Source organism: Archocentrus centrarchus, chromosome 19, assembly GCF_007364275.1.
Source record: "Archocentrus centrarchus isolate MPI-CPG fArcCen1 chromosome 19, fArcCen1, whole genome shotgun sequence".
Taxonomy (NCBI): Eukaryota; Metazoa; Chordata; class Actinopteri; order Cichliformes; family Cichlidae; genus Archocentrus; species Archocentrus centrarchus.
The window spans coordinates 13976495-13998372 of NC_044364.1; the positions used below are offsets into that span (position 1 = coordinate 13976495).

Sequence of the window (21878 nt, forward strand, 5' to 3'; positions counted from 1 at the left end):
CGCTATTAAGATCCCGCCACAGCATTTCAGTTGAGTTGAGGTCTGGACTTTGATTGGGCCATTGCAACAGCTTGATTCTCTTCTTTTTCATCCATTCTTATGGAGATATGCTGCTGTGCTTCCGAAACATTGTCATAACATTTCAAAAGATTTCACAATCTAGGCTTTCTCCAAACGAACACTTTAGTCTTTTTCTAATTATACTGTCATGAACTTTAATATTTAACCTGCTAACTGAGGTCTAAAATCTGAGGTGTAGTTCTTGAGTTTTTTTTTTTTTGATTTTCTGACCTTTGGGTGAATTTGCTGGGACATCAGCTCCTGGGAAGATTGGCAACTGTCTTGAATGTTGTGAATAATCTTGAATAATCATGCAGTAGAATGATGGACTTCAAGTTGCTTGGATATGGCCTTAATAATCCTTCTGAGATTGATGGGCAGCAACAATCGCTTCTTTAAGATCATTGTTGGCGTCTTTCCTCCTTGGTATTGTGTTAACACACCCAAATGCTCCAGATCAACAAATTGCCAAAACTTCAGCTTTTGTAGAGGTGCGCACTGTTGCTGATGATCAGTTAATTAAGTGAATTTGATTAGCAGCACCTGGCTGCTACTTACCCTCTTAATTCCTATGGGAGCAGCAGGGGTGCACTTAATTTTTAAGAGGACTGCCTAGAATCCAGTGAACACTTTTCACATGGCTGTAGCTTGTAACGTGACGTGGACATGTCTTAAGACCTAGGACTTGACTTCGTCTCCTCTGACTTAAGACTCAAACTGATCAGCTCTCCCCCGTAGAGTCTCTCCTTTTCTCCAGGAGGTGCTGGTCCAGCTCTCTCAGCTGCTTCAGGAAGCCCCAGTTAGGGATGATGCGCCTGCGTTTCTTTACATGCTCTATGGCATCGACCACTGTCATGTTCTCACAAATCATGAGATAGGCAAGGAAAAGTGTGGCTGACCGACTCCTTCCCATCACACAGTGCACCAGCAGTTTATCTGCAGATCAATCAGAGAACAGGTTTACGGCATATTTCTGTTAATTTTCAGGGTCAGATCAACCAAATGAATGTTTTTCTGTGATGTCTGTGAAGTCGTCTTACTCTGAGAACTGCTCAGTGTCTTCTGAATAAACTGGGCAGCAGAGAAAAAATACTGGCTGAGGTCAAAGGTTGCGACGTCCTCTGCTACTACACCATAGTATACAATGTCCATGTCACTGTAGTAACCAGGTCCAGTGTCCACACTGTTCCATGTCCCCTCTGCTGCATTCAGGATGTGCGTAATTCCCAGCCTCTTCAGTTTGTACTTGTCCTTCGCAGTCTCCCTGTAAGAAGCGAGCATCAGTATAATTTAAATCCTCTATTATTTTATTCAGCTTAGAAATTTTACGCTTTTTTTTTTTACTTACTCGTCTCCAATAAAGACATTAGGCCAAACCTCGTTGACATGAGTGTAAGCCACACTCCCTCGGTTGAGGATTTTCTCCAGCTCATAGCCCCCAGGTGTGGAATAATCATCCACTGGACTGGATTCCTCTGCTGCTCGAGTAACATTTATCTTTGTGCCAGTCTTTGACTCGCGAGAAGCCATTTTCTCACTGTGGCTTCCTCTCACACATGATTTATTTGCTTAAGGAGAAAAAGAAATGCCACACTTGCTTTTTTTTTTTTTTTCTTCCCCCTCCTCCAATCCACTTTTCTCTCTCTGCTGTCATGAAAAAAATACAGTTTTGGTTTTTGTTTTTCACATGCATCTTCAGCAGCACTCACCCAGAGACTGAAGCCCTTCGTTTTCCTTCTCGGGAATTTGGTTTTCATCATTCTGGCAGCTTGTTGTGAAGCAGCCCTTGAAGGCAGAACATGGTAAGGTTTTAGTTCTGGCAGGCTCAAGTCAGGGCACAGATTGTATAACCGCTCTGTGACGGGCATCAAATGCAGAGGATATTTTTAGGGCTGTGATGTGGCGGGCCCCTGACCTTAGCTGCCACATTCTCTGCCTGTGGGGAAAACTTCCACCCAGCCAGTCCCTGCCATCCACTTCTGAACACACAACTTTAATCTCTGCTGCTGGCAGGAAGCTGTGCTTATCCAAACTTTGCACTTGCCAAAGGATACCCATATTCACTCGAGTAAACAGGGCACTCTGAGCTTTTGCTCAACCGTATGAGCAAGTCCTTGAAATTGTGTCAGTCTCTCTTAGCCTTTCTGCATATCTTCAGACGGTGCGAGAAGCTGTGTAAGCACAGCCTCGCAACACCCGTTAAGGATGTTCAGCATCTTCTGGAGCCTCTCGGGGCCAAAAGAGAACTGAAATGTGTCAGACTGTTAGACAGATGAGGTTTTTCACAGGATGGCACATGTCTTTGATTCCCCATTATATGATATGCACAGTCCATTCAGTGAGTTAAATGCAAGCCCCAAAGTGAGAGTGTGATGATGGCAGTATTGCAGAATGGCTGGATGAAGCTGCTAACATGTCAGACAGAGTTTTCACACCATCAAACTCCTTTATTTTTCCCTCATATCTTCATACTCTGCCATCATTCATTCTGACAGTGAAATCATTAAACCTGTGATATCCAATTCCTTTTATTTTGACAGCATCTCTCTCCCAGCGAGCTCTGGAGAGCATCTCTTATTAAGATGGCTTCAGTTTTTCATCTCTTTTCAAAGTCTGACCTGAATCTGTATACACGCTCAGAAACCATGCTGGCATATTTTTGTCATCTTGTATCAAGGCTCTTTAGACACATCACAGTTTTAACTGTACGTCACTGGATTGCAGCAGTTAAGACGCAGTATTTTGAGAAATGTGAATAAGTAAGTGGAGCTTGTTTATTTATAAGCATGCGCTGTCTTCCTGTTGTTCCACTCCAGCAGGGGTCTTGATCTTGATTGTGCCGTGTTAAAGATATGAGCTTAAAGGGCCATACCACTGTTTTTGCACATTTAGCATGCTTTGCAGTATTGGAAATTGCCAGTAGTTCTTTGGGAATCACCTTTTTGGTGCAAAAAAAAATCACATTTTATGCCTGTTACATTTTTATTAAAATTAAATAATAAGTTAATGAGGTGTTTGTTTTTCCTCTAATTAGTCGAATCATATAACTGTCTATATAACAGCATTATATTCCAATGTGAGTTTTTGAAACAATTAATTAAACAGCTCATGCACAAGTGGGCTAATTGACTTTCATATGTTTCAATTAATGAAAAACAAAAAATGCCCACAAGGTTAAAAAAAAAAAATCACCCAAAAATCTACAGTGATGGATTGTGGTTTGCGAAATACTGTGACACCCTGAGTTCTGGGCTGCTTCCTTACTGGAGTGAGGTCATGAGGAGAATGGGTTAGGGCTGACTCTCTCCCTCCTTGGGGCTTTGCTTCCTTTTGATTGTTTCATACCATGCATCCAGACATAACGTACACTACTGACTGACACATTTTATGTTAATTCTGTTACTTTAGACATTTTCATTTACTATCATGTGTGGCCTCCTCCAGTTTGTCCTTCCCTTGAGCCAGGCTGTGACAAAAGTGAGGGCTCGTCCATTTAGGTGACTCTAGTGAGTTTTGTGAAGTTTTTTAGTCTCCTTGAGCAGGCAGGTTGTCTTGTTGGTGGTTTGAGTGTTGCACTTGAAATGTTGGTGGTTTGGGAGAGGCTTTTGTTCCAGTTTCCTTGTTTGGCCATGATTTGGAGTGCTTGTGCAGTCTCAGTTAATTAACTTGTTATTTTGGAAAGTGATTGGTGCTGGAGCTGTAGAGGTATGTGGTTTTCTGGAGTTTTCTCAGTAGGTTTGACAACAGGGTCTCTTAGGGGGCCTTTGTTGTGTGAGGAATTTATTGTGGTGGTGAAAGTGAAAGTGAGTAGAGCTTTGTGCTCGGGATCACATCCAGTCTGTTCTGATGGTAACTGCATAGCAGGTGCTGTTCAGACTTCCTGGGCTTTAGTGAGTACCCCTTGCCGGTAGCCACCTGAAGACTAGGGATGAGTGTATATAGTTTGTCTGTGTTAGACTAGGTTGGGGAAACTCCAGTGTTTTGGTTTCCTTGACTGCTTTTTGATGGGCATCTGTGGGATTGAAGCTTTGTGGTGATTTTGGTTGGAAGTTTGTCATGGCTTCTCTGGGAGAGGACTTTATTCAGGCTCCCTCTGAAGTGCTTCCTCATCAGTGTACTAAACAGCTGTTAGAGATTGCTGATCTCCACATCTCGCTTAAAGGAATCTGTGAAAAGCATTTTGATGGCAAACCTGTGCGAGAGGTTGACTCAGGAAAAGGGGGTGTGGTATGCTCTTTGTCCTTGCCTGCTGATCTTTTGTGTTTCAAGCAGATTTGGTGAAGAACAGCAAGCTGATCCTTGAAGGAATTGTTTGATCATGCTGGTAGGTCCATCTTGTGCAGGAGGAGAGGGTGTGCTCAACAGTTCTTCATCAGTCTCCTCGTCTCTTCTCCTTCTTCTTCCTGCTCACTGTCCATCTTGGGATAATGGCGTTTTCGTGATGGGAGGAGGAGCTGCAGGATGAGGTAAAGGTTTGATGTTCCAGGTCTTGACTTGGTTGTTGTTGAAGCGATTCTCCAGATTAAGTCGGTCTATATGCTGTTCCCAAGTATCACTGTATATAACCACATCTAAATACAGGTGCTGATAATAAAATTAGAATATCATGAAAAAGTTGATTTATTTCAGTAATTCCATTCAAAAGTAAAACTTGTATATTATATTCATTCATTACACAGACTGATATATTTCAAATGTTTATTTCTTTTAATTTTGATGATTAGAACTGACAATTAATGAAAACCCCAAATTCAATATCTCAGAAAATTAGAATATTGTGAAAAGGTTCAATATTGAAGACACCTGGTGCCACACTCTAATCAGCTAATTAACTCAAAACACCTGCAAAGGCCTTTAAATGGTCTCTCAATCTAGTTCTATAGGCTACGCAATCATGGGGAAGACTGCTGACTTGACAGTTGTCCAAAAGACGACCATTGACACCTTGTACAAGGAGGGCAAGACACAAAAGGCCATTGCTAAAGAGGCTGGCTGTTCACAGAGCTCTGTGTCCAAGCACATTAATAGAGAGGCGAAGGGAAGGAAAAGATGTGGTAGAAAAAAGTGTGCAAGCAATAGGGATAACCGCACAAAAATGTGGGGGAGATTCACAAAGAGTGGACTGCAGCTCAGTGCTTCAAGAACCACCAGCACAGACGTATGCAAGACATGGGTTTCAGCTGTCGCAGTTCTTGTGTCAAGCCACTCCTGAACAAAAGACAGCGTCAGAAGCGTCTCGCCTGGGCTAAAGACAAAAAGGACTGGACTGCTGCTGAGTGCTTCAAAGTTGTGTTCTCTGATCAAAGTAAATTTTACATTTCCTTTGGAAATCAAGGTCCCAGAGTCTGGAGGAAGAGAGGAGAGGCACAGAATCCACGTTGCTTGAGGTCCAGTGTAAAGTTTCCACAGTCAGTGATGGTTTGGGGTGCCATGTCATCTGCTGGTGTTGGTCCACTGTGTTTTCTGAGGTCCAAGGTCAACGCCGCCATCTACCAGGAGGTTTTAGAGCACTTCATGCTTCCTGCTGCTGACCAACTTTATGGAGATGCAGATTTCATTTTCCAACAGGACTTGGCACCTGCACACAGTGCCAAAGCTACCAGTACCTGGTTTAAGGACCATGGTATCCCTGTTCTTCATTGGCCAGCAAACTCGCCTGATCTTAACCCCCTCAGAAAATCTATAGGCTATTGTAAAGAGGAAGATGTGATACGCCAGACCCAACAATTCAGAAGAGCTAAAGGCCACTATCAGAGCAACCTGGGCTCTCATAACACCTGAGCAGTGGCACAGAGTGATTGACTTCATGCTACGCCACATTGCTGCAGTAATCCAGGCAAAAAGAGCCCCAACTAAGTATTGAGTGCTGTACATGCTCATACTTTTCATGTTCATACTTTTCAGTTGGCCAACATTTCTAAAAATCCTCCTTTTGTATTGGTCTTAAGTAATATTCAAATTTTCTGAGATACTAAATTAGGGGTTTTCATTAGTTGTAAATGGACTAGTTCTTATATAGCGCTTTTCTACTCAGTCTGAGCACTCAAAGCGCTTATACAACACGTTTTACATTTACCCATGCACACCCATTCATACAAGCACTTCCATGATTAATTAAGCTAAGTGCTTTTTAATTAGCTAACATTCACGCACGTTCACACTCCGACGGTTGCATCTGAGAGCAACTTGGGGTTAAGTATCTTGCCCAAGGATACATTGGCATGTAGCCTGGAGTAGCCAGGAATCAAACCGCTGACCTTCCGATCAGTAGGTGACCTGCTCTACCTACTGAGCTACAGCCACCCCAAGCTTATAGCACCTGGTATTCCTAGGTGGTCTCCCATACAAGTACTAACCAGGCCCGACCCTGCGTAGCTTCCGAGATCAGAGGAGATCGGGCGGGTTCAGGGTGGTATGGCCGTAAGCCAAGTTGTCAGTTCTAATCATCAAAATTAAAAGAAATAAACATTTGACATATATCAGTCTGTGTGTAATGAATGGATATAATATACAAGTTTCACTTTTTGAATGGAATTACTGAAATAAATCATAAATAAATGTGGCAGGTGCATTTTGAAGACCAAATGGCATGACAGTATACAAATACAGACCTGAAGGAGTGGTAAAGGAACAAATCTCTTTGCCCCTTGGAGTTAAAGGAACCTGCCAATACCCTTTCGGTAAATCCAACTTGCTCACAAACTTTGTGGCACCCACCTGGTCAACACAATCCTCCATTCTAGGAAGAGGATAGGCATCTGGCTTTGTAACTGCATTAAGGCACTACTGGACAGACTGGTTTGGGCAAACTTGACAGTTAATCTGGCTAAATGTGTATTTGCCAGAGCTTCTGTCACCTATTTGGGTAAAGTGGTGGGGGGCAAGGATGGATGCAACCAGTTGATGCCAAGGTTGCTGCCATTCAGGCTTATCCAGCTCCAGCAACTAAAGCAGAGCTTATGAGGTTTCTCGGTTTGGCTGCTTTTGAGATGGTGAAGAAACAACTTGGTTCATCTCCTGTTCTACTTGAGGAGCAAGTAGGGGTTCCTTTCCAGTTACAAATTAATGCAGGTAATATTGGTGCTGGTGCAGTCTTATTACAGGCAGATAATGTTTTAAAACCACTGAGCTATTTTTCACAAAAGTTCAAGCCTTATCAACTGCAGTATTCTGTAATCAAAAAAGCTCTCACCTTAATTTGGGTTCTCCAATATTTTGATGTTTATGTTGGGTCAGGTGCTCCTCTTGTTTCTTGCGATCTCTTCAGAATCCTAACCAAAGGTTGATGAGATGGGCATTGTTCCTACAGCCTTATCACCTGGACATGTGTCATATTAAGGGCAGTGAGAATATAGTGTGGCAGATGCTCTATCCTGTGCACCTCTACCTTAGGTTTTTTTTTGTTTTCTTTCCTGGGCCCCACTACTCTTAAATTGCTTCCGAAGGTACCAAGGTTGTTGAGTCTTGGGAGCATCAGGTAGGAAACGCAGAGCTTGGTAGGTAGCTTTGTGGGAATTGAGAGCCCTGGGTAAGTCACTTTAGTAGAGTGTGACTTGTTACTGTAACAGTATTATTGGGCTAAATATTATATAGTTGACTGGGTAAGTTCTGGCCAAACTTGTAAACAAAGGTTTACTGTATATTGTTTTGTTTGTTTTTTTTATTTTCCAGATCCTGTGGGGATCCTTGGTCTTATGAAGGGGGGTGACACACCCTGAATTCTGGGCTGCTTCCTTATTGGAGAGAGGTCAGGAGGGGAATGGGTTGCAGCTGTGCTGGCTGATTGGCCTCTAGTATTTAAGCTGCCAGCATTAGGGTTGACTCTCTCTTCTTGGGGTTTTGCTTCCTTTTGATTGTTTCATACCACACAACCAGACATAGCGCACACTACTGACCGACAGTTAGGTTATGTCATTTCTGTTACTTTAAACATTTTGATTTACTATCATGTGTGGCCTCCTTCAGTTTGTCCTTCCTTTGAGCTGGGCTGTGACAATTCCTAATTTTAACATGAAAGATACATAAAGGTAAAAAGCCTACTCATAACAATAAAACAACCATGTCTCATATACAAATCAGGTCCCATTTGTATCAAAAATTAGTAACTGAACATGAAGGGACTGAACACTTTAACATTTCAGTTGTGACAAAATATTTTTGACAGGCAGACTGTCTGTGCTTATTGCTCACCTGACAAAACACTTCCATGTCAGTTCCAATTTGTGTTGTTCTGCATGTTGTGTGTGTGTGTGTGTGTATTTAAGTGTTATTATGAGTGCTGTTCTGATATATCTCTTGACTGTGTTACCAGTAGTTTTCTCATGTTCTGTCTGTCATTTGACAACTACAGTCAGGTGAGATGTAGCTCTGCACTACGGGTGCCTGAAGCCACCAAAATGGACCCACCGAGACGGGGTTTATACTGACATTTTATATTCTCAGGATTATCAAAATGAAATATGTTTATGTAAATGATATCAATTACAAAACCAAATACAATCACTGGTCATTTCATTAGGTACACCTGTTCGGCTGCTAGTTAATACAAATATCTAATCATCCAATCACATGGCAGCAACTCAGTGCATTTAAGCATGTAGACATGGTCAAGATGACCTGCTGAAATTCAAAGAGCATGAGAATGGGGAAGGAAGGTGATTTTAAGTTTCTTTGCGTTATTTTATTGTATTTATTTATGTTCATTTACGTGCCTGTCTCCCTGTGTTGTCTGCGTTCCTGTCTCAATGGTTTCCTGTTTTACTTTGTCAGTCTGTCTCCCGTGCTGTGTGTTTTAGTTTACTTCCTTGTCTTGTTTTGTGATTACATTCAGCTGTGCTCCCCACCTGTTGCCTGTTCTCTGATTATCCTTCTGTGTATTTATTTTATCAGTCTTCCCCTTGTCTCTGGTCAGAGTCTCATTGTCGTCTGTGGGAGTGTTTGTTCGTGTGTTTCCAGCAGTCCGTCGTTAATGTTTCCCAGTTTGGGTTTTCCTTAGTTTCTTTTTCTGTGTGAATACAACAGCCCCCAAATGTTTTCACTGAAGGATCCCTCATATGTGTTCAAAGTTCATTTTATCGTGGTGGAAGTGTTCCTCTGAATATGCTCCAATATTCTCCTTGAAGTTGTTAAGGTGTTATGGTGAGCATCATAATGTGGACCTTCACGGACATTCTGCAGCCCATCTCACCTTAGCTTCATAGACTTCAACCATTTCCCCATAGTTATCAGCCTTATTGCTGCCAAGAAAGAAATTTTGTGTTTGAACAGTTAAAGAAAGATTTGATCAATGGAATTTTTGGCACATCAATTTATTTTTTCTTTTAATTGAATATTTTTACAATTTTTATAAGCAATGTTTGAAGGTCGAAACCTAAATGAAAACGACATTATATGGGAAAGTGTCAAATTTGTAAAATCACTGTTTGAAACCACAAAAGTAAAGTTTTGGGATCAAAAATATATATTTTTAGTTTGTTTATATGGACAGATCTAGAAAAACATAATTTAATCCCAAAGACAAGACAAAAGAGGAAATTTGTTACCTAGTGTACAACCAAGATATGCAGAAGAGTGTTTCTGAAAGCGCAACACACTGAACCTTGAAGACCACACCGGATGCCCCTCCAGTCAGTTAAGAACATGGATCCATCCATCTTTTATCAAGAGCTCAGGCTGCTGCTGGTGGTGGTGGTGGTGTAATGTCTGGGAGGGTATGTTCTTGGCATTAAAAATACTCAAAATTTCACTCTGACCAAGAATCTCCTATAAATTTCCAGGAAAAAAAATTACAAGCAACAGCTGGATGTCAAAATAGTACATCCATACTTGGATATACTATATATGGAAACTTATCCTTTCCACTTCTCGATATTACATCCTCCTCTACATTAGTAAGGATGAGTCCAGGTCACGGAGCTGGTTCAGAAATCCAACATTTGGGAGAATGTTTCTATGTCTGCAAACAATCTCCACAGCCTCCACCAGTGTAAGCCTTTCTTTGATCATGAGGAAGGCCAATACAAGAGCTGCTGAGCGGCTGATTCCTCGAGCACAGTGGACGAGCACCTTTCCTGCACGGACAAAAGACAGACTCTCCAGTAAGCTGCGAATTCTGTGGCTTGTTGAGTTAAAATAAAAGAAGAAATGGCTTAATTACAATTGTGTAACAATAAATAAAGGGTGTAACAATGGACTCAGCTCATGATTTAGTAGTTTTAGATTATAGAGCAAAAATGTGCATTCATGTGGAGTCTCCATACGCCACGCAGAAGCAAAGACATGCATTTAATATATGCAACATTTTTCACTCATAATTTCTTGATTTTTTTTTACTTACTTATTTTTCATCTTGATGATGTATCTAAATCAGGATGTGCTGCACTGTAAAATATTATTATGCCGCTCTCCTCGTGTGTTTGTTTTGCTATTTGTTGCTAAAATGGACTCATACCTTTCTGACTCAGAGTGCCATGAATAAAATCAGCCGTCTCAGTGAAGAAAGGGCTCAAGTCAAAATCTTTACAGTCTGGTGCTTCTACTCCATGATACAGTATGTTGGCGTCTTTGTAGAAACCTGGCCCGGTGTCAATGTGCTGGTGGCCATCTGCAGCATTCACCACGTGTGTTATTTCCAGTTTAACTAGCAGGGTTTTATCCTTAGCTGCAGCCCTGGAAATGACACAGGAGAGGATATAAGAAGTGCCATTTTTAGCGATTTTTCTTGCCTGTGTACAGCTCTGGAAGCATATGTGTGCAAATGCATCACTGGGTGACTCAAATGTACAGATTTTATATTTGTCCCATCAGCTGGCCAAATACGCCACTTGTTTGCAGCGACAGTTTCACAATCAGATCACCATATTGCAGCGGGGCCCCAAAGTGAGAATGTCACTTACGCATCTCCAATGTAGAGGTTGGGCCAAACCTCATTGACAGCTCCAGTGGGGCGTCTGTTCTTCAACAGAAGGCTGAGCAGATCGCAGGTGGGTGGTGTCTGATACTTTGGCTCCTCCTTTGAGGTCATATTCTGTATCTTGCACCTCAGTGTTGTTGTATAATTATCACTTTTCACTCAACTCAGTACACAGATAAATAACTTTGCAAGATACTTTATGTTCCAGGGTGGAAATATTGAGAATTTATTACTGTTATCCCGCTGGTGTTTCTTCATGCAGGCAAACCCCAACCTTACTGGTGCAGCTCATGCTGTTTTCCATCTGAGCTGGATATCAGCGTTGTTTCGAGGCTGAGCCCCACTGGAACGAGACAGCTGAACATACCAGAGACTGGGCACAAGCAGTGTGGACTATTTATTCCTCAGATGACTGTGACGGAAGCCAGGCTGCTTGTGCTGTGATAAATTCAACCACCGAGCCACTGCAGTTTTAATGGTTGTAGTAGTGCAAGTGACTCAGAACATGGTATGAAATTATTGTCAGGTTGACAGACTGCTATTGTAGCTATTGCAGATGCTGTTGCTGCATCTCATTATTTTAAATCATCTGAAGAGGATGAATAAAATCCTGCCTTTTATGAAATAGCTTGTTCCCTTCATTACTAAGAACATAAAAACTATATAAGCTGGGCTGTGAATGGATTTTCTGGAGTGTAGCTCTGAGTCAGTATGCTCGGGATGATTTAAACTGCTGAGGGAAGTGAATCATGCTCTGCTGTTGACAAAGCAACTTTGGCAATGCATGTACACTTAGTAGCTGCTTTTAAACTTTCCATCATATCGCACGATCTTCATCAGCAAATGGAGTTTGCAATGAAATAGGAGATGCTAAAGTTTCGGGGGATGTTTTTGTGTGTGTGTGTGTGTGTGTGTGTGTGTGTGTGTGTGTGTGTGTGTGTGTGTGTGTGTGTGTGTGTGGGAGGGCACATTAAAATCCTTATATCTTTGTTTATGCACTTCATATTGTACAGACTAAACAGAAAAGGTGTTTTAGGGGTGCAGGTGAGAAGGACCCCCCCACCTGCCCATTCTCAGGTTCTATGCTAAATAAAGCTAACTGTTTTGTAGCTGGACAGGTGTGAGAGACATGCAGTGCAGATTTATTTGTGTGAAAAAGAAAGCTTTCACAGGACTCTATTAAGTCCTATAAAAAAAACTATGTATACGTGCACTGCTTCCATAGGAATTAAGAGGCTGAGGCAGGAGCCAGGTGCTGCTAATCAAATGCATTTGACTTAACTGACCATAAGCAAGTGTGAGCATCTCTATAAAAGCAGAAGATTTGGCAGTTTGCTGGTCTGGAGCATTCAGGTATGTCTTCACACAATGCCACAATCTTCTCAACAGTGGCGCTCCCAGCAAATTGACCCCAAAGTCAGACCGTGCAATGCTCGGAGAAACTGCAAGACATCCAAGAGCTACATCTCAGACTCTACAGGCCTCAGTTAGCATGTTGAATGTTAAAGTTCATGACAGTAAAATTGGAAAAAGACTGAACAAGTTTGGCTTGTTTGGAAAGGCTGACAGCACAAAGCCTCTTCTCTTTAAGGAATATAGCAGAACAAAGCACAAGACTACAATACGTCATCTGAGCAGTAGTTCAGTTTCCCCCTAGACTTTCTGTATAACTGGACTTCTTTTTCTAACCTCTGCTGGCACTTAGAAAGATAACAGGTGTAAGGCACTTTTCACGCCTGAGACTACAGTCGTCTTTTCTAGTGTATAGATATTTGACTTCAGACAGAAGACACAAAGTGATGATCACCAGATACATAAAAAATAGGAAGTGATTTTGAGGAGGAATCTTGACAGGTAGGTTGCCAGGTAAACTGAAAATTTAAGGATGTCTTGTTCACATAAACTTAATTGTTAAGGTTTAAAGATCACTCCTGATCAGGTAATTGCATTTTCTTACCTTACAGCCCATTAAGCAGGTGCTCCTTCTTTAAAATATGTGTGCCTATTATAAAGGAGGAGTATGCCTCCGCTCTTTATTTCTTTTTATTAAGGTTTGATTGTTTGGTTTTGAGCTTTAAAACCATTTTTTCATTACAAAAAACAAAACTAAAACAAAAAAAACCCTTGCTTTAATTTCCTCACAAAAATGACATTTATCTTACAAAGCACAAACAATTAGAACATGCTTTACATTCATATCTTCACTGTAATAACTTCTTAACACTCAGATATGGACAGAGGGTCACAAATATAATCCAAATTTATGGACTGAAGGATTTTATTTTTAAGTCCGCCCGTTGAAGCTCCTCGGTAATCCCTTGCAGTGGAGCTTTGTGTCCAGTGCTCGGAGCTGCTCCAAGAACCCATTATTGGGAGAAATGTTCCTGTTGGTGCCCACAGCTTTGATGGCGTCCACCAGTGTCATGTTCTCATGGATCATCAGGTAAGCCAGAACCAAGGTGGATGAGCGGCTGATACCCATTGCACAGTGGACGAACACTTTACCTGCCAATCGGAAGAAAGAAAATCGGACTTCCTCTGGATCATTTCAGAATGCAGCCAACTTACCAGCTCCATGTCTACATGCAATCAGTGGATTATTGTTGTAAAGTTTATTCTAAATATCAAATTTGTAACTCCTCTGTGGATTAAAAACCTTGCACATCACAGGGAGGAGTACTTCTTACTCCTAACTAAAAGTTTTCAACAATGTTGCAACAAATGTTTCTACACACGGTAATCCCTGGTTTCTTATCAGGCCTGAGGATTAGGGCGCAGAGGAGCGAGTAATTGAACTGTCTTGGCTTCTGTGTATTTCTGCCAGGGATTACTGTAGGCCCCGCCACACACTGGAGCCCCCGATCAGCCAGCATGTGAAGAAGGAGGCCTCATCTTATTACTGTCATGTCAGATACCGACTTCACTTTGCATAACAGGCCAGGCAGGCACAGGCCACAAACATAATTGTGTAATTTCCATGTCCAATAAAAGTGTTGCTTACAAATTGCCAGGGCAATCCATTTAAAACCAATTTTCCTGGCCAAGGTCTGAGCTTATGAGAAGATTACCATGGGGGAAAGATATTAGCTTGATATTATGTTTAGTGTTTGATTTGCATTTTAATGAGTGATACAACTGGGGTCTGCTGTAAATGGGAATTGACTGACAAATGTTTTTGTACCTTTGCTTGTCTTCCCCAAGTTAATGTGTGAAAATGATGAAGAATACCCTGAGCACTGCGACAGCGCCTCACCTGTGGGAGAGCTCAGAGCGCTCTTGATGAAATTGGCCGCTGGGTCTGAGCTAGCTCCCATTTTTTTCAGAATGGTAACTCAGATTCAGAATGACCACATCTTATCTCCAACCTTAAACTCTGCTAACATTAGCCTGCTTCTTAAACCAGGCAAAGACCCCACACTCCCATCCAGCTACAGGCCAATCTCTCTCATTAATGTAGATCTTAAAATAATTTGCAAAGCCCTTGCCAAAAGATTAGAAAGTATTACTCCATTTATTGTACATCCAGATCAAACAGGCTTTATCAAGGGTCGGCACTCAGCCAATAATACACGTCGACTGATAAATATAATAGACTATTGTTCTATTAACAAATTAGAGACGACAATCGTGTCTTTAGATGCAGAGAAAGCATTTGATCGGGTAAATTGGAAATTCTTACTAGCAGTTCTGCAAAAATTTGGATTCGGTTCATCCTTTATAAACTGGATCAGAACACTACACAGCTCTCCGAATGCGCGAGTTAGGACAAATGATCTCATTTCACAAAGTTTCAGTCTGCAGAGGGGCACTAGGCAGGGCTGCCCACTCTCTCCCTCTCCTTTTGTAATTTTCATTGAGCCGCTAGCAGCAGCAATCCGTCAAAATGCAAATATTAAAGGGATTCAAACTGAAAATATGGACCATAAACTTAGCCTTTATGCTGATGATGTATTACTTTTCCTTGGGAATTCACAAGGCTCTCTTTTGAAGACTATCACACTGATAGATAAGTTCTCATCTATATCTGATTACTCTATCAATTGGAGTAAATCAACAGTTTTGCCTCTGAATTGTAATTTCCAGAGAACCTCTAGGACCCCACTAAAGTCAGGAAATATTAGATATTTAGGCATAAATTTTTCCGCCAGGCTCTCAGACTTGGTACGATTAAATCATATCCCCTTATTAAAAACAATAGAGGATGATCTCACACGTTGGAACAGTTTACCTATATCACTTATGGGGAGAGTTGCTGCCATTAAAATGATGGTTTTACCAAAAATTAATTATCTATTTTCATTGATCCCTAATAAACCTTCTATTCCTTGGTTCAAGTCACTAGATTCAAACATCTCAAAATTTTTATGGAAAAACAAACCGTCAAGAATAAGCTTAAAAACTTTACAAAAGCCAAAACACAGTGGAGGTCTAGAATTACCAAACTTTTATTACTATTTCTTAAGCAGTAGATTGCAGTATATTTCAAAGTGGATCAAATCCAACTCATTAGACAACCCATGGCTGGATCTAGAACAGGCGTTTTGTGGAAAAATAAAAATCTCAGATTTACCTTTCATTAGTTCCAGTATTAAACATCATAACTGCTATAAAGTCCTTAGTATAAATACCTCTCTGACAGCCTGGTGGGAATTTTTAAAAATAACTAAGTCTTCACTCATCCCCTGTAAACTAACACCCATTTGGAACAATCCAGATATTTGTCAGAAAAAGAAAATGCTGAATTTTCCGTTATGGCGTGATAAGGGTATAAATAACTTAGAACATATTATCCAAGATGGAAATTTTATCACGTTCCAAGAACTTATATCAAAATATAGAATTGGCAACGGTAGATTTCTGGAATATCAACAAGTTAAGTCCGTCCTACAGGGAAGATTTAACCTTAATCAATTGAATCTAGAAATGCCTACTTGGGTAACAGAATTTCTTAACCTCTGTACCCCAAAATTGTTATCAAAATTATATAAATTATTAATAAAAACTGATGATTCAGTTTCCCTCCCAATTACAAAATGGGAGCGTGATCTTTCTGTCAACCTGGATCAAAATTTATGGACAGAAATATGTTTAAATATCTTCAAAATGACTAAAAGACCCCAAATACAACTTGTACAATATAAGATTCTCCATAGAACATACTACACTGGACAAAGGATGTTCCAAATGGGCCTTACACACTCAAACATATGCACCCACTGTACAAGCAATTCAGAGGATAATCATCTACACGCTCTGTGGTCTTGTGTACCAGTTCAGAGATTTTGGCAGAGGATTTGTGAAGATCTATCCACATGGTTTAGCTGTCATATCCCAACTTCCCCCAGACTATGCATCTTAGGTGATGTCAGTGAATTAATTATGGAGTTAAATATATCACACATAGTTCTTACTGCCTTGTGCATCGCTAAGAAGATGATCCTCATGAACTGGAAGACAAAAAATAAACTATGTATTACTCAGTACAGAAATTTATTAGTAGATCATGTTAGTTTAGAGAGAATGTCTGCTTCTTCTAAAAACAAATTGGAGGAATTTGACTCTCTTTGGTTCCCACTGCTCAGCTCCATTACTTAGTGGGGGTGGTGGGCTGCGGGCTCTGCTCCTGATGTGCTTTGTGGGGGGGTGGGGGGGGGACTCCGGGGGCCTGGGTAGCTGGTAGCCTCCTGGGGCTGGGGTCCTGGGGCGACCTTCTGGTGATGTCTGTGTGCCTGTCCTGGTTGATGGTGGTGGGGGCTTGGATGGTGCTGCCTTCGGTCCTGGGGTGTGGGCGGGGTGCTTGGGGGGGTGGTGCCGGCCCTCGGTCGGTTGGCTGGTCTTCCCTGTGTGGCTTGGGGGCTGGGGTCTGGGGCCCCGGCACTGGGGCCGCGCCGGCTCCCGGTGGGCCCCCCCTGGCGCGGGGGGGGCCTCTGCTGTCCCGGCCGCGCCGCCGGGTGGGGTGGGTTGGCCTGACGTCGGGATGTCCGGTCTACGCTTTTGGGGCCCTGGGGTGCCTGCATTGCAGGGGGGTGGGGTGGGGGATGGGGCCGCGGTGGGGTGGTTGGGGGGGACTGGGCACTGCATTTCCATGCCCAGGCCAGTATGTCCTGTCGCCTGTTTGTGTCTATTGTTGAGTGAATGGGCATCTAGGAGGAGCGGGCCGCCCTCTGCGGTGGGGGCGAGGGCGCCAACCTCGGGTGCTGCAGTGCTCCGGGATGCTGTCACCGCGGCCCCGGGCTCACCTCCCCCTGCCCTGTGCTGGGGTGTGGGAGGTCGGGGTGCCTATTGAGCCAGCGGCCAGCTGGCTCTCTTCTTCCAGGATTTTTCCTGGTCATATGCCCCCCCCCCCCCTCCCCCTCCCCATACACAAACACACACACACACACACACAGAATACACATCACTCACAGATGTAGGATGGAGAGGCCACGTGGAGAGCTGCACCACCACTTGCCTCTCCGTTTTAATTGCACTTTAGTCATTATAACTCACAACACATACACACTTACACCCTGATACACATAGGACCTTTGGGGCAGGCATGTTACTCAGAGGTTGATGAGATGGGCCGCTGAGGTGGCCCCACTCGGATCCTCGTCACTGTCTGTCTCCAAATTTTATTTGCACTTTAGACATGGAGGGTTTTGGGGGGGCAGTGTGGGCAAGCGCTGACGACCAACAGTTGGCGCTTGTGGCATAACTGTCCCCTCAATTTTAACTGCACCCTATACACCTCATTCACTCACAAACATTAACACATAGACCTACAAGTTGGGGAGGAGGAGGGGTGGATGGGTCATCTTACACCCCGATTTCTTGCGTCTCGCCCGGGGTAGGGGTCGGGTGGTTCCTTGGGGACCGGGCTGGTGGCGTCCTGGGGTCGCTGTTGGCCCTGGGGTGGTTTCCACTTGCCCCGCCTTCAGAGGGTGGGTAGCTATGGATGAATGTGTGTCTTTGTGTATTTGTCACCGTCTCCGTGAGTATGGGTGGGTGAGTGAATGTGTATGTATGGCATATCTGTGTGTGGGTAAGTATGTATGGGCATGTATGAGTATCTGTGTATAAATGTGTACACGGGTGTCTGGGTGTGTTTGTATGTATGGCTGGACCTGGGTCTGGGCCTTGTGCCTTGCCTCCTGGCCGCTCCTTGCTGGTTGCCTCCTCCCCCCTACCCCCCTGGGATGGGGGTGCCTCGGGGTTCCTGGGTGGGGCTGGGTGTTCTGGCGTGGGTACTGGCCTGCCCCTCTTGGGGGTGCGGTGCGGGGCTGCGTTGGCTTCTTCGGCGTGGGGGGGGGCTCTGTGGAGGGTCGGGCGGTCCTTGGGTGCCGTGGGCCCGGGAGCCCTGCCGCCGGCCAGTGCAGGGGGCTGGCCGCTGGGGGGGGGCTGGCTTCTCATCGCCTTGGGTTCCCTGGAGCCCTCGCTCCTCGACTGGGGGGGCTCCGTCTGAGACCACCCTCTCCCGTCTGCTGGGGTAGGTGTGCGGTTGTCTTTGGACTGAGTGGCCGGGGGTCTTCCTGGCCCTTGGTGGGCTGCTGGTGGCCTGGGGTTCTGGGGGCTTTCCGTACCTGCCTCTGGCTTCTGATGGGTGGAGCTGCAGCGTTTTGCCCTCATTGGTAAGTACGTTCCATGACACAGACACAAACATGACACAGACACAAACGCCCACTCAATCACAACTCAACAAAATTGTTGGTGTGCGTAACATGCTTTGTTAGTTTTGTTTTTCACACAAAAAAAAAAAAAAAAAAAAAAAAAAAAAAAAAAAAAAAAAAGAAATTGGCCGCTGGGTAAAAGAAGGGACTCAAGTCAAAGGATGGCATGTCAAAAGCTTCAACTCCATGATAAGTGATTGTGGTGTCCCGGTAGAAGCTGGGCCCCGTGTTTACACTGAACTTCCCATCAGCAGCATTAAGCACATGGGTGATGCGATGAGCCTGGAGAGTCCTTTTGTCTTTGGCTGCATACCTAAAGGGAAAAATTACAATGATCTCTGCAATGAAACTAACCAAATGATGAGGGTAAAGTGAACAAAGATAACAACAGGAGAATAAGGAAAATGGTGGACAGCCAAGGAAAACATAAATCCTTAGACTACTTAACTGAGTTGTTATAATATTAAAATTTAATATGAATGAAAAAGAGAGACTGAGTGCACAGTGCAGTGGACAAGACATAATTCCTGCTTTTGCCTTTTTGGAGGACATTTTTCTTTTCTTCTTTGGTTACATATATGGTAATGCATCACTGATTAGTTACTTGTTTATTAATACTGGGTAAGACCCTCTTTTGCCTTCAGAACTGGTGGCACAGACTCAGCAAGGTGCTGGAAACAGTCCTCTGTGATTTTTTTCCGTATTGATATCATAGCATCACACAGTTGCTGCAGATTTGTCAGCTGCACATTCATGATGTGAATCTCCTGTTCCACCACATCCCAAAGGTGCTCTATTGGATTGAGATCTGGAGACTGTGGAGGCCGTTTGAGTACAGTGAGCTCATTGTCACGTTCAAGAAACCAGTTTGAGACGATCTGAGCTTTGTGACATGGTGCGTTTTCCTGCTGGAAGCAGCCATCAAAAGATGGGTACGCTGTGGTCATGAAGGGATAAACATGATCAGCAACAATACTCAGTGGTGGCTGTTAAATGATGCTCAGCTGGCACGAAGTGGCCCAAAGTGTGCCAAGAAAATATCCTCCTGCACCATCACAGCACCAGCAGCACTCTGAACTGTTGATGCAAGGGAGGATGGATCCATGCCTTTTTGGACCATGCTCTGTTGTTTCGGTAAATCAGCAGTTTCTGAAATACTTTGAAAGATCAGCCCGTCTGGTACCAACAAGCATGCATGCATGGTCTTTATGACCACGTCTACATGCCTAAATGAACTAAGTTACTGTCATGTGATTTGCTGATTTAATAACTGTGTTAACAAGCAGTTGAACAGCTGTACCTAATGAAGTAGTCAGTGAGCGTTTTAACTCATATAGGTACCTTCTTTTACACGTGCACTCACAATCTGAATCCAACTAAGAGAATATTGAATTAATAAATTACTAAAGACTGTGAATTTATATTTAAATGCATTAGTCATACTGAATTATTGAAGTATTATTTCAGTCTCACATGTCTCCAATGTAGATCCTGGGATGAACCTCATCCAGATGGTTGCTGGTCCCTTTCTTTGTCCACATTAGCCTCTGGAGCTCTGAAGCTGGGGGGGTTTCATACCTGCCTTCTGCCCCCTCAGGGCTCGCCAGGCAGCTGAGGCCTCTGGGCATGTCTGAATTTTCCACTTCTGCTTTTACAACTTTTCGTTAAGAACAGAATTGTTCATTGCCCTGAAATTTGAACCATGATAAGAACTGAGAAGCCAATAAAAGTGTGCGCTTCACTGTACTTTGCCCTTTACTATACTTTAAACTTTGAGAAAGGTGTGGAAAGAGTTTCAGGGTCTATCTGTGTTTTCCATGAATACCAACTAACTTCACTGAAATGTCTAATTGAAATGTGTGCATCATCTGAGATAACACTGAGAGATAACTGCAAAGTGCTGTGTGAGATTATAGTGAGGATTGTTAATTAGTAGGTTTCATATACAGGCCTGTAGCCTTTAAATACAGACTGTAATTATGACAATTAATGCATTCCACAGTAACAAAAGATCATGCAATTGTAAGCTGACCTTATGATGACCATTATTTTACCTATGTAGTAGCAGTCAATACATTTATTTATCTCCAGAGATACAAAAAAATTGGCATTCAACACCTATAAACCGCTTTGAATTTGCTGCAGGCAAGTCTAACCTGTGCATTAACAATTTACACACTGAGCTCTAAAGACTTTATGCATACTATATACATTAGCATCCATTTAGGCAGGTGTGTGATTGTGCTTGAGGCTGTGGACGTACAAGTGATGTGTAGGCATTGTTTTAGAAAAGAACCTAACAGCAGCTGAGCTTCTTATTTGCATTCTCTCCGCGTGTGGAGACATAATGTTGCTCTCAGGGTTTTGAGGTTTTTTTTGTCGTGTCCACAGGGATGAGTCATTGAGACCAAATCTGTTTTAGTGACCTTTTGTTTAGCCGCCATGACATATGGAGGTTTACTCAAACATCGTGATGCCTCTATCCATCCTTGCATGCGCATTCTTGTTTGTGTGTCTCTCAGAACACGTGTGCATGACAACAGGCTGCAGCCAGCACAGTGTATGCTCCGTGCATATGATTGTGTGAGTTAAGCGTATTTGTGTGAGTTAAGTGTTTCTTTGCACAGGTACAACATGTGCCTTGTGTACCTGGAGGCTCTTCTTTCTCCTCATTGATCTATAAGCACAACCCTTTCCTGCCTCCCACACTCAGGGGCAGAGAACTGATTTCCCTAGTGCGCATGTTGAGCTGCAGCACTGCTTTCATAGCCTCTCCCCTTAGGCTAACCTGTCCTTCCTGCTCCACTTCTGTGTAATTAAAGATGCTATGGATGGGAAAGTGCCCGCGGTTAACATGGAGGGCAAATAAAAATGGCTTTTTTACCTCCTCTGGGCCTCTTCTTGGTGGTTTTATGAATTACGCTTCCCTCTTTAGCCTTTCATATGCAGTTCATCTGGATTTGCGGGCCAATTAATAAAAGAAGAAAGTATCATAATCCGCCAGGCAATGCATACCAATTTATAAAAGCACTTTGTTAACATGTTTACCTTGCAACAAAAGGTACAGAGAGCAATAAATTCACACACTTTAGATTATGAATATACCACATGCTAATACATTTTTGCCAATGTGAAATATCTGCAATAAATTTGTAAGAACACATTACTGGTAGACACTTGCCTTGGCTGGAGACGCTGCTTTTCATGGGCTCTCTGTACAAGAGCTACATGTAAGTCGGCAGCACAACTGTCTGTGT

The 21878-nt window shown here is 43.0% G+C and overlaps 2 protein-coding genes and 1 non-coding gene across 3 annotated transcripts; all 3 read right to left on the minus strand.

The window, feature by feature from the left end:
• Positions 1-302: 302 nt before the first annotated feature.
• Positions 303-11091, minus strand: LOC115797768 (inactive dual specificity phosphatase 27-like). Its single transcript, XM_030754261.1, has 7 exons — positions 10956-11091; positions 10511-10728; positions 10033-10130; positions 1770-1845; positions 1409-1628; positions 1101-1324; positions 303-996 (listed from the first exon to the last, which is right to left on the minus strand). The coding sequence occupies exons 1-7, from the start codon at positions 11081-11083 to the stop codon at positions 782-784; spliced, it is 1179 nt and encodes a 392-aa protein (XP_030610121.1). The 5' UTR covers positions 11084-11091; the 3' UTR covers positions 303-781.
• LOC115798918 (5S ribosomal RNA) lies at positions 6368-6486 on the minus strand. Its single transcript, XR_004021514.1, has one exon. It is a non-coding gene; the product is annotated as a 5S ribosomal RNA (ribosomal RNA).
• A 2165-nt stretch (positions 11092-13256) lies between the features above and the next one.
• Positions 13257-21577, minus strand: LOC115797769 (dual specificity protein phosphatase 13-like). The gene is made up of 5 exons (XM_030754262.1): positions 21506-21577; positions 20095-20309; positions 18759-18934; positions 14226-14270; positions 13257-13477 (listed from the first exon to the last, which is right to left on the minus strand). The coding sequence occupies exons 2-5, from the start codon at positions 20247-20249 to the stop codon at positions 13257-13259; spliced, it is 597 nt and encodes a 198-aa protein (XP_030610122.1). The 5' UTR covers positions 20250-20309; positions 21506-21577.
• Positions 21578-21878: the final 301 nt, after the last annotated feature.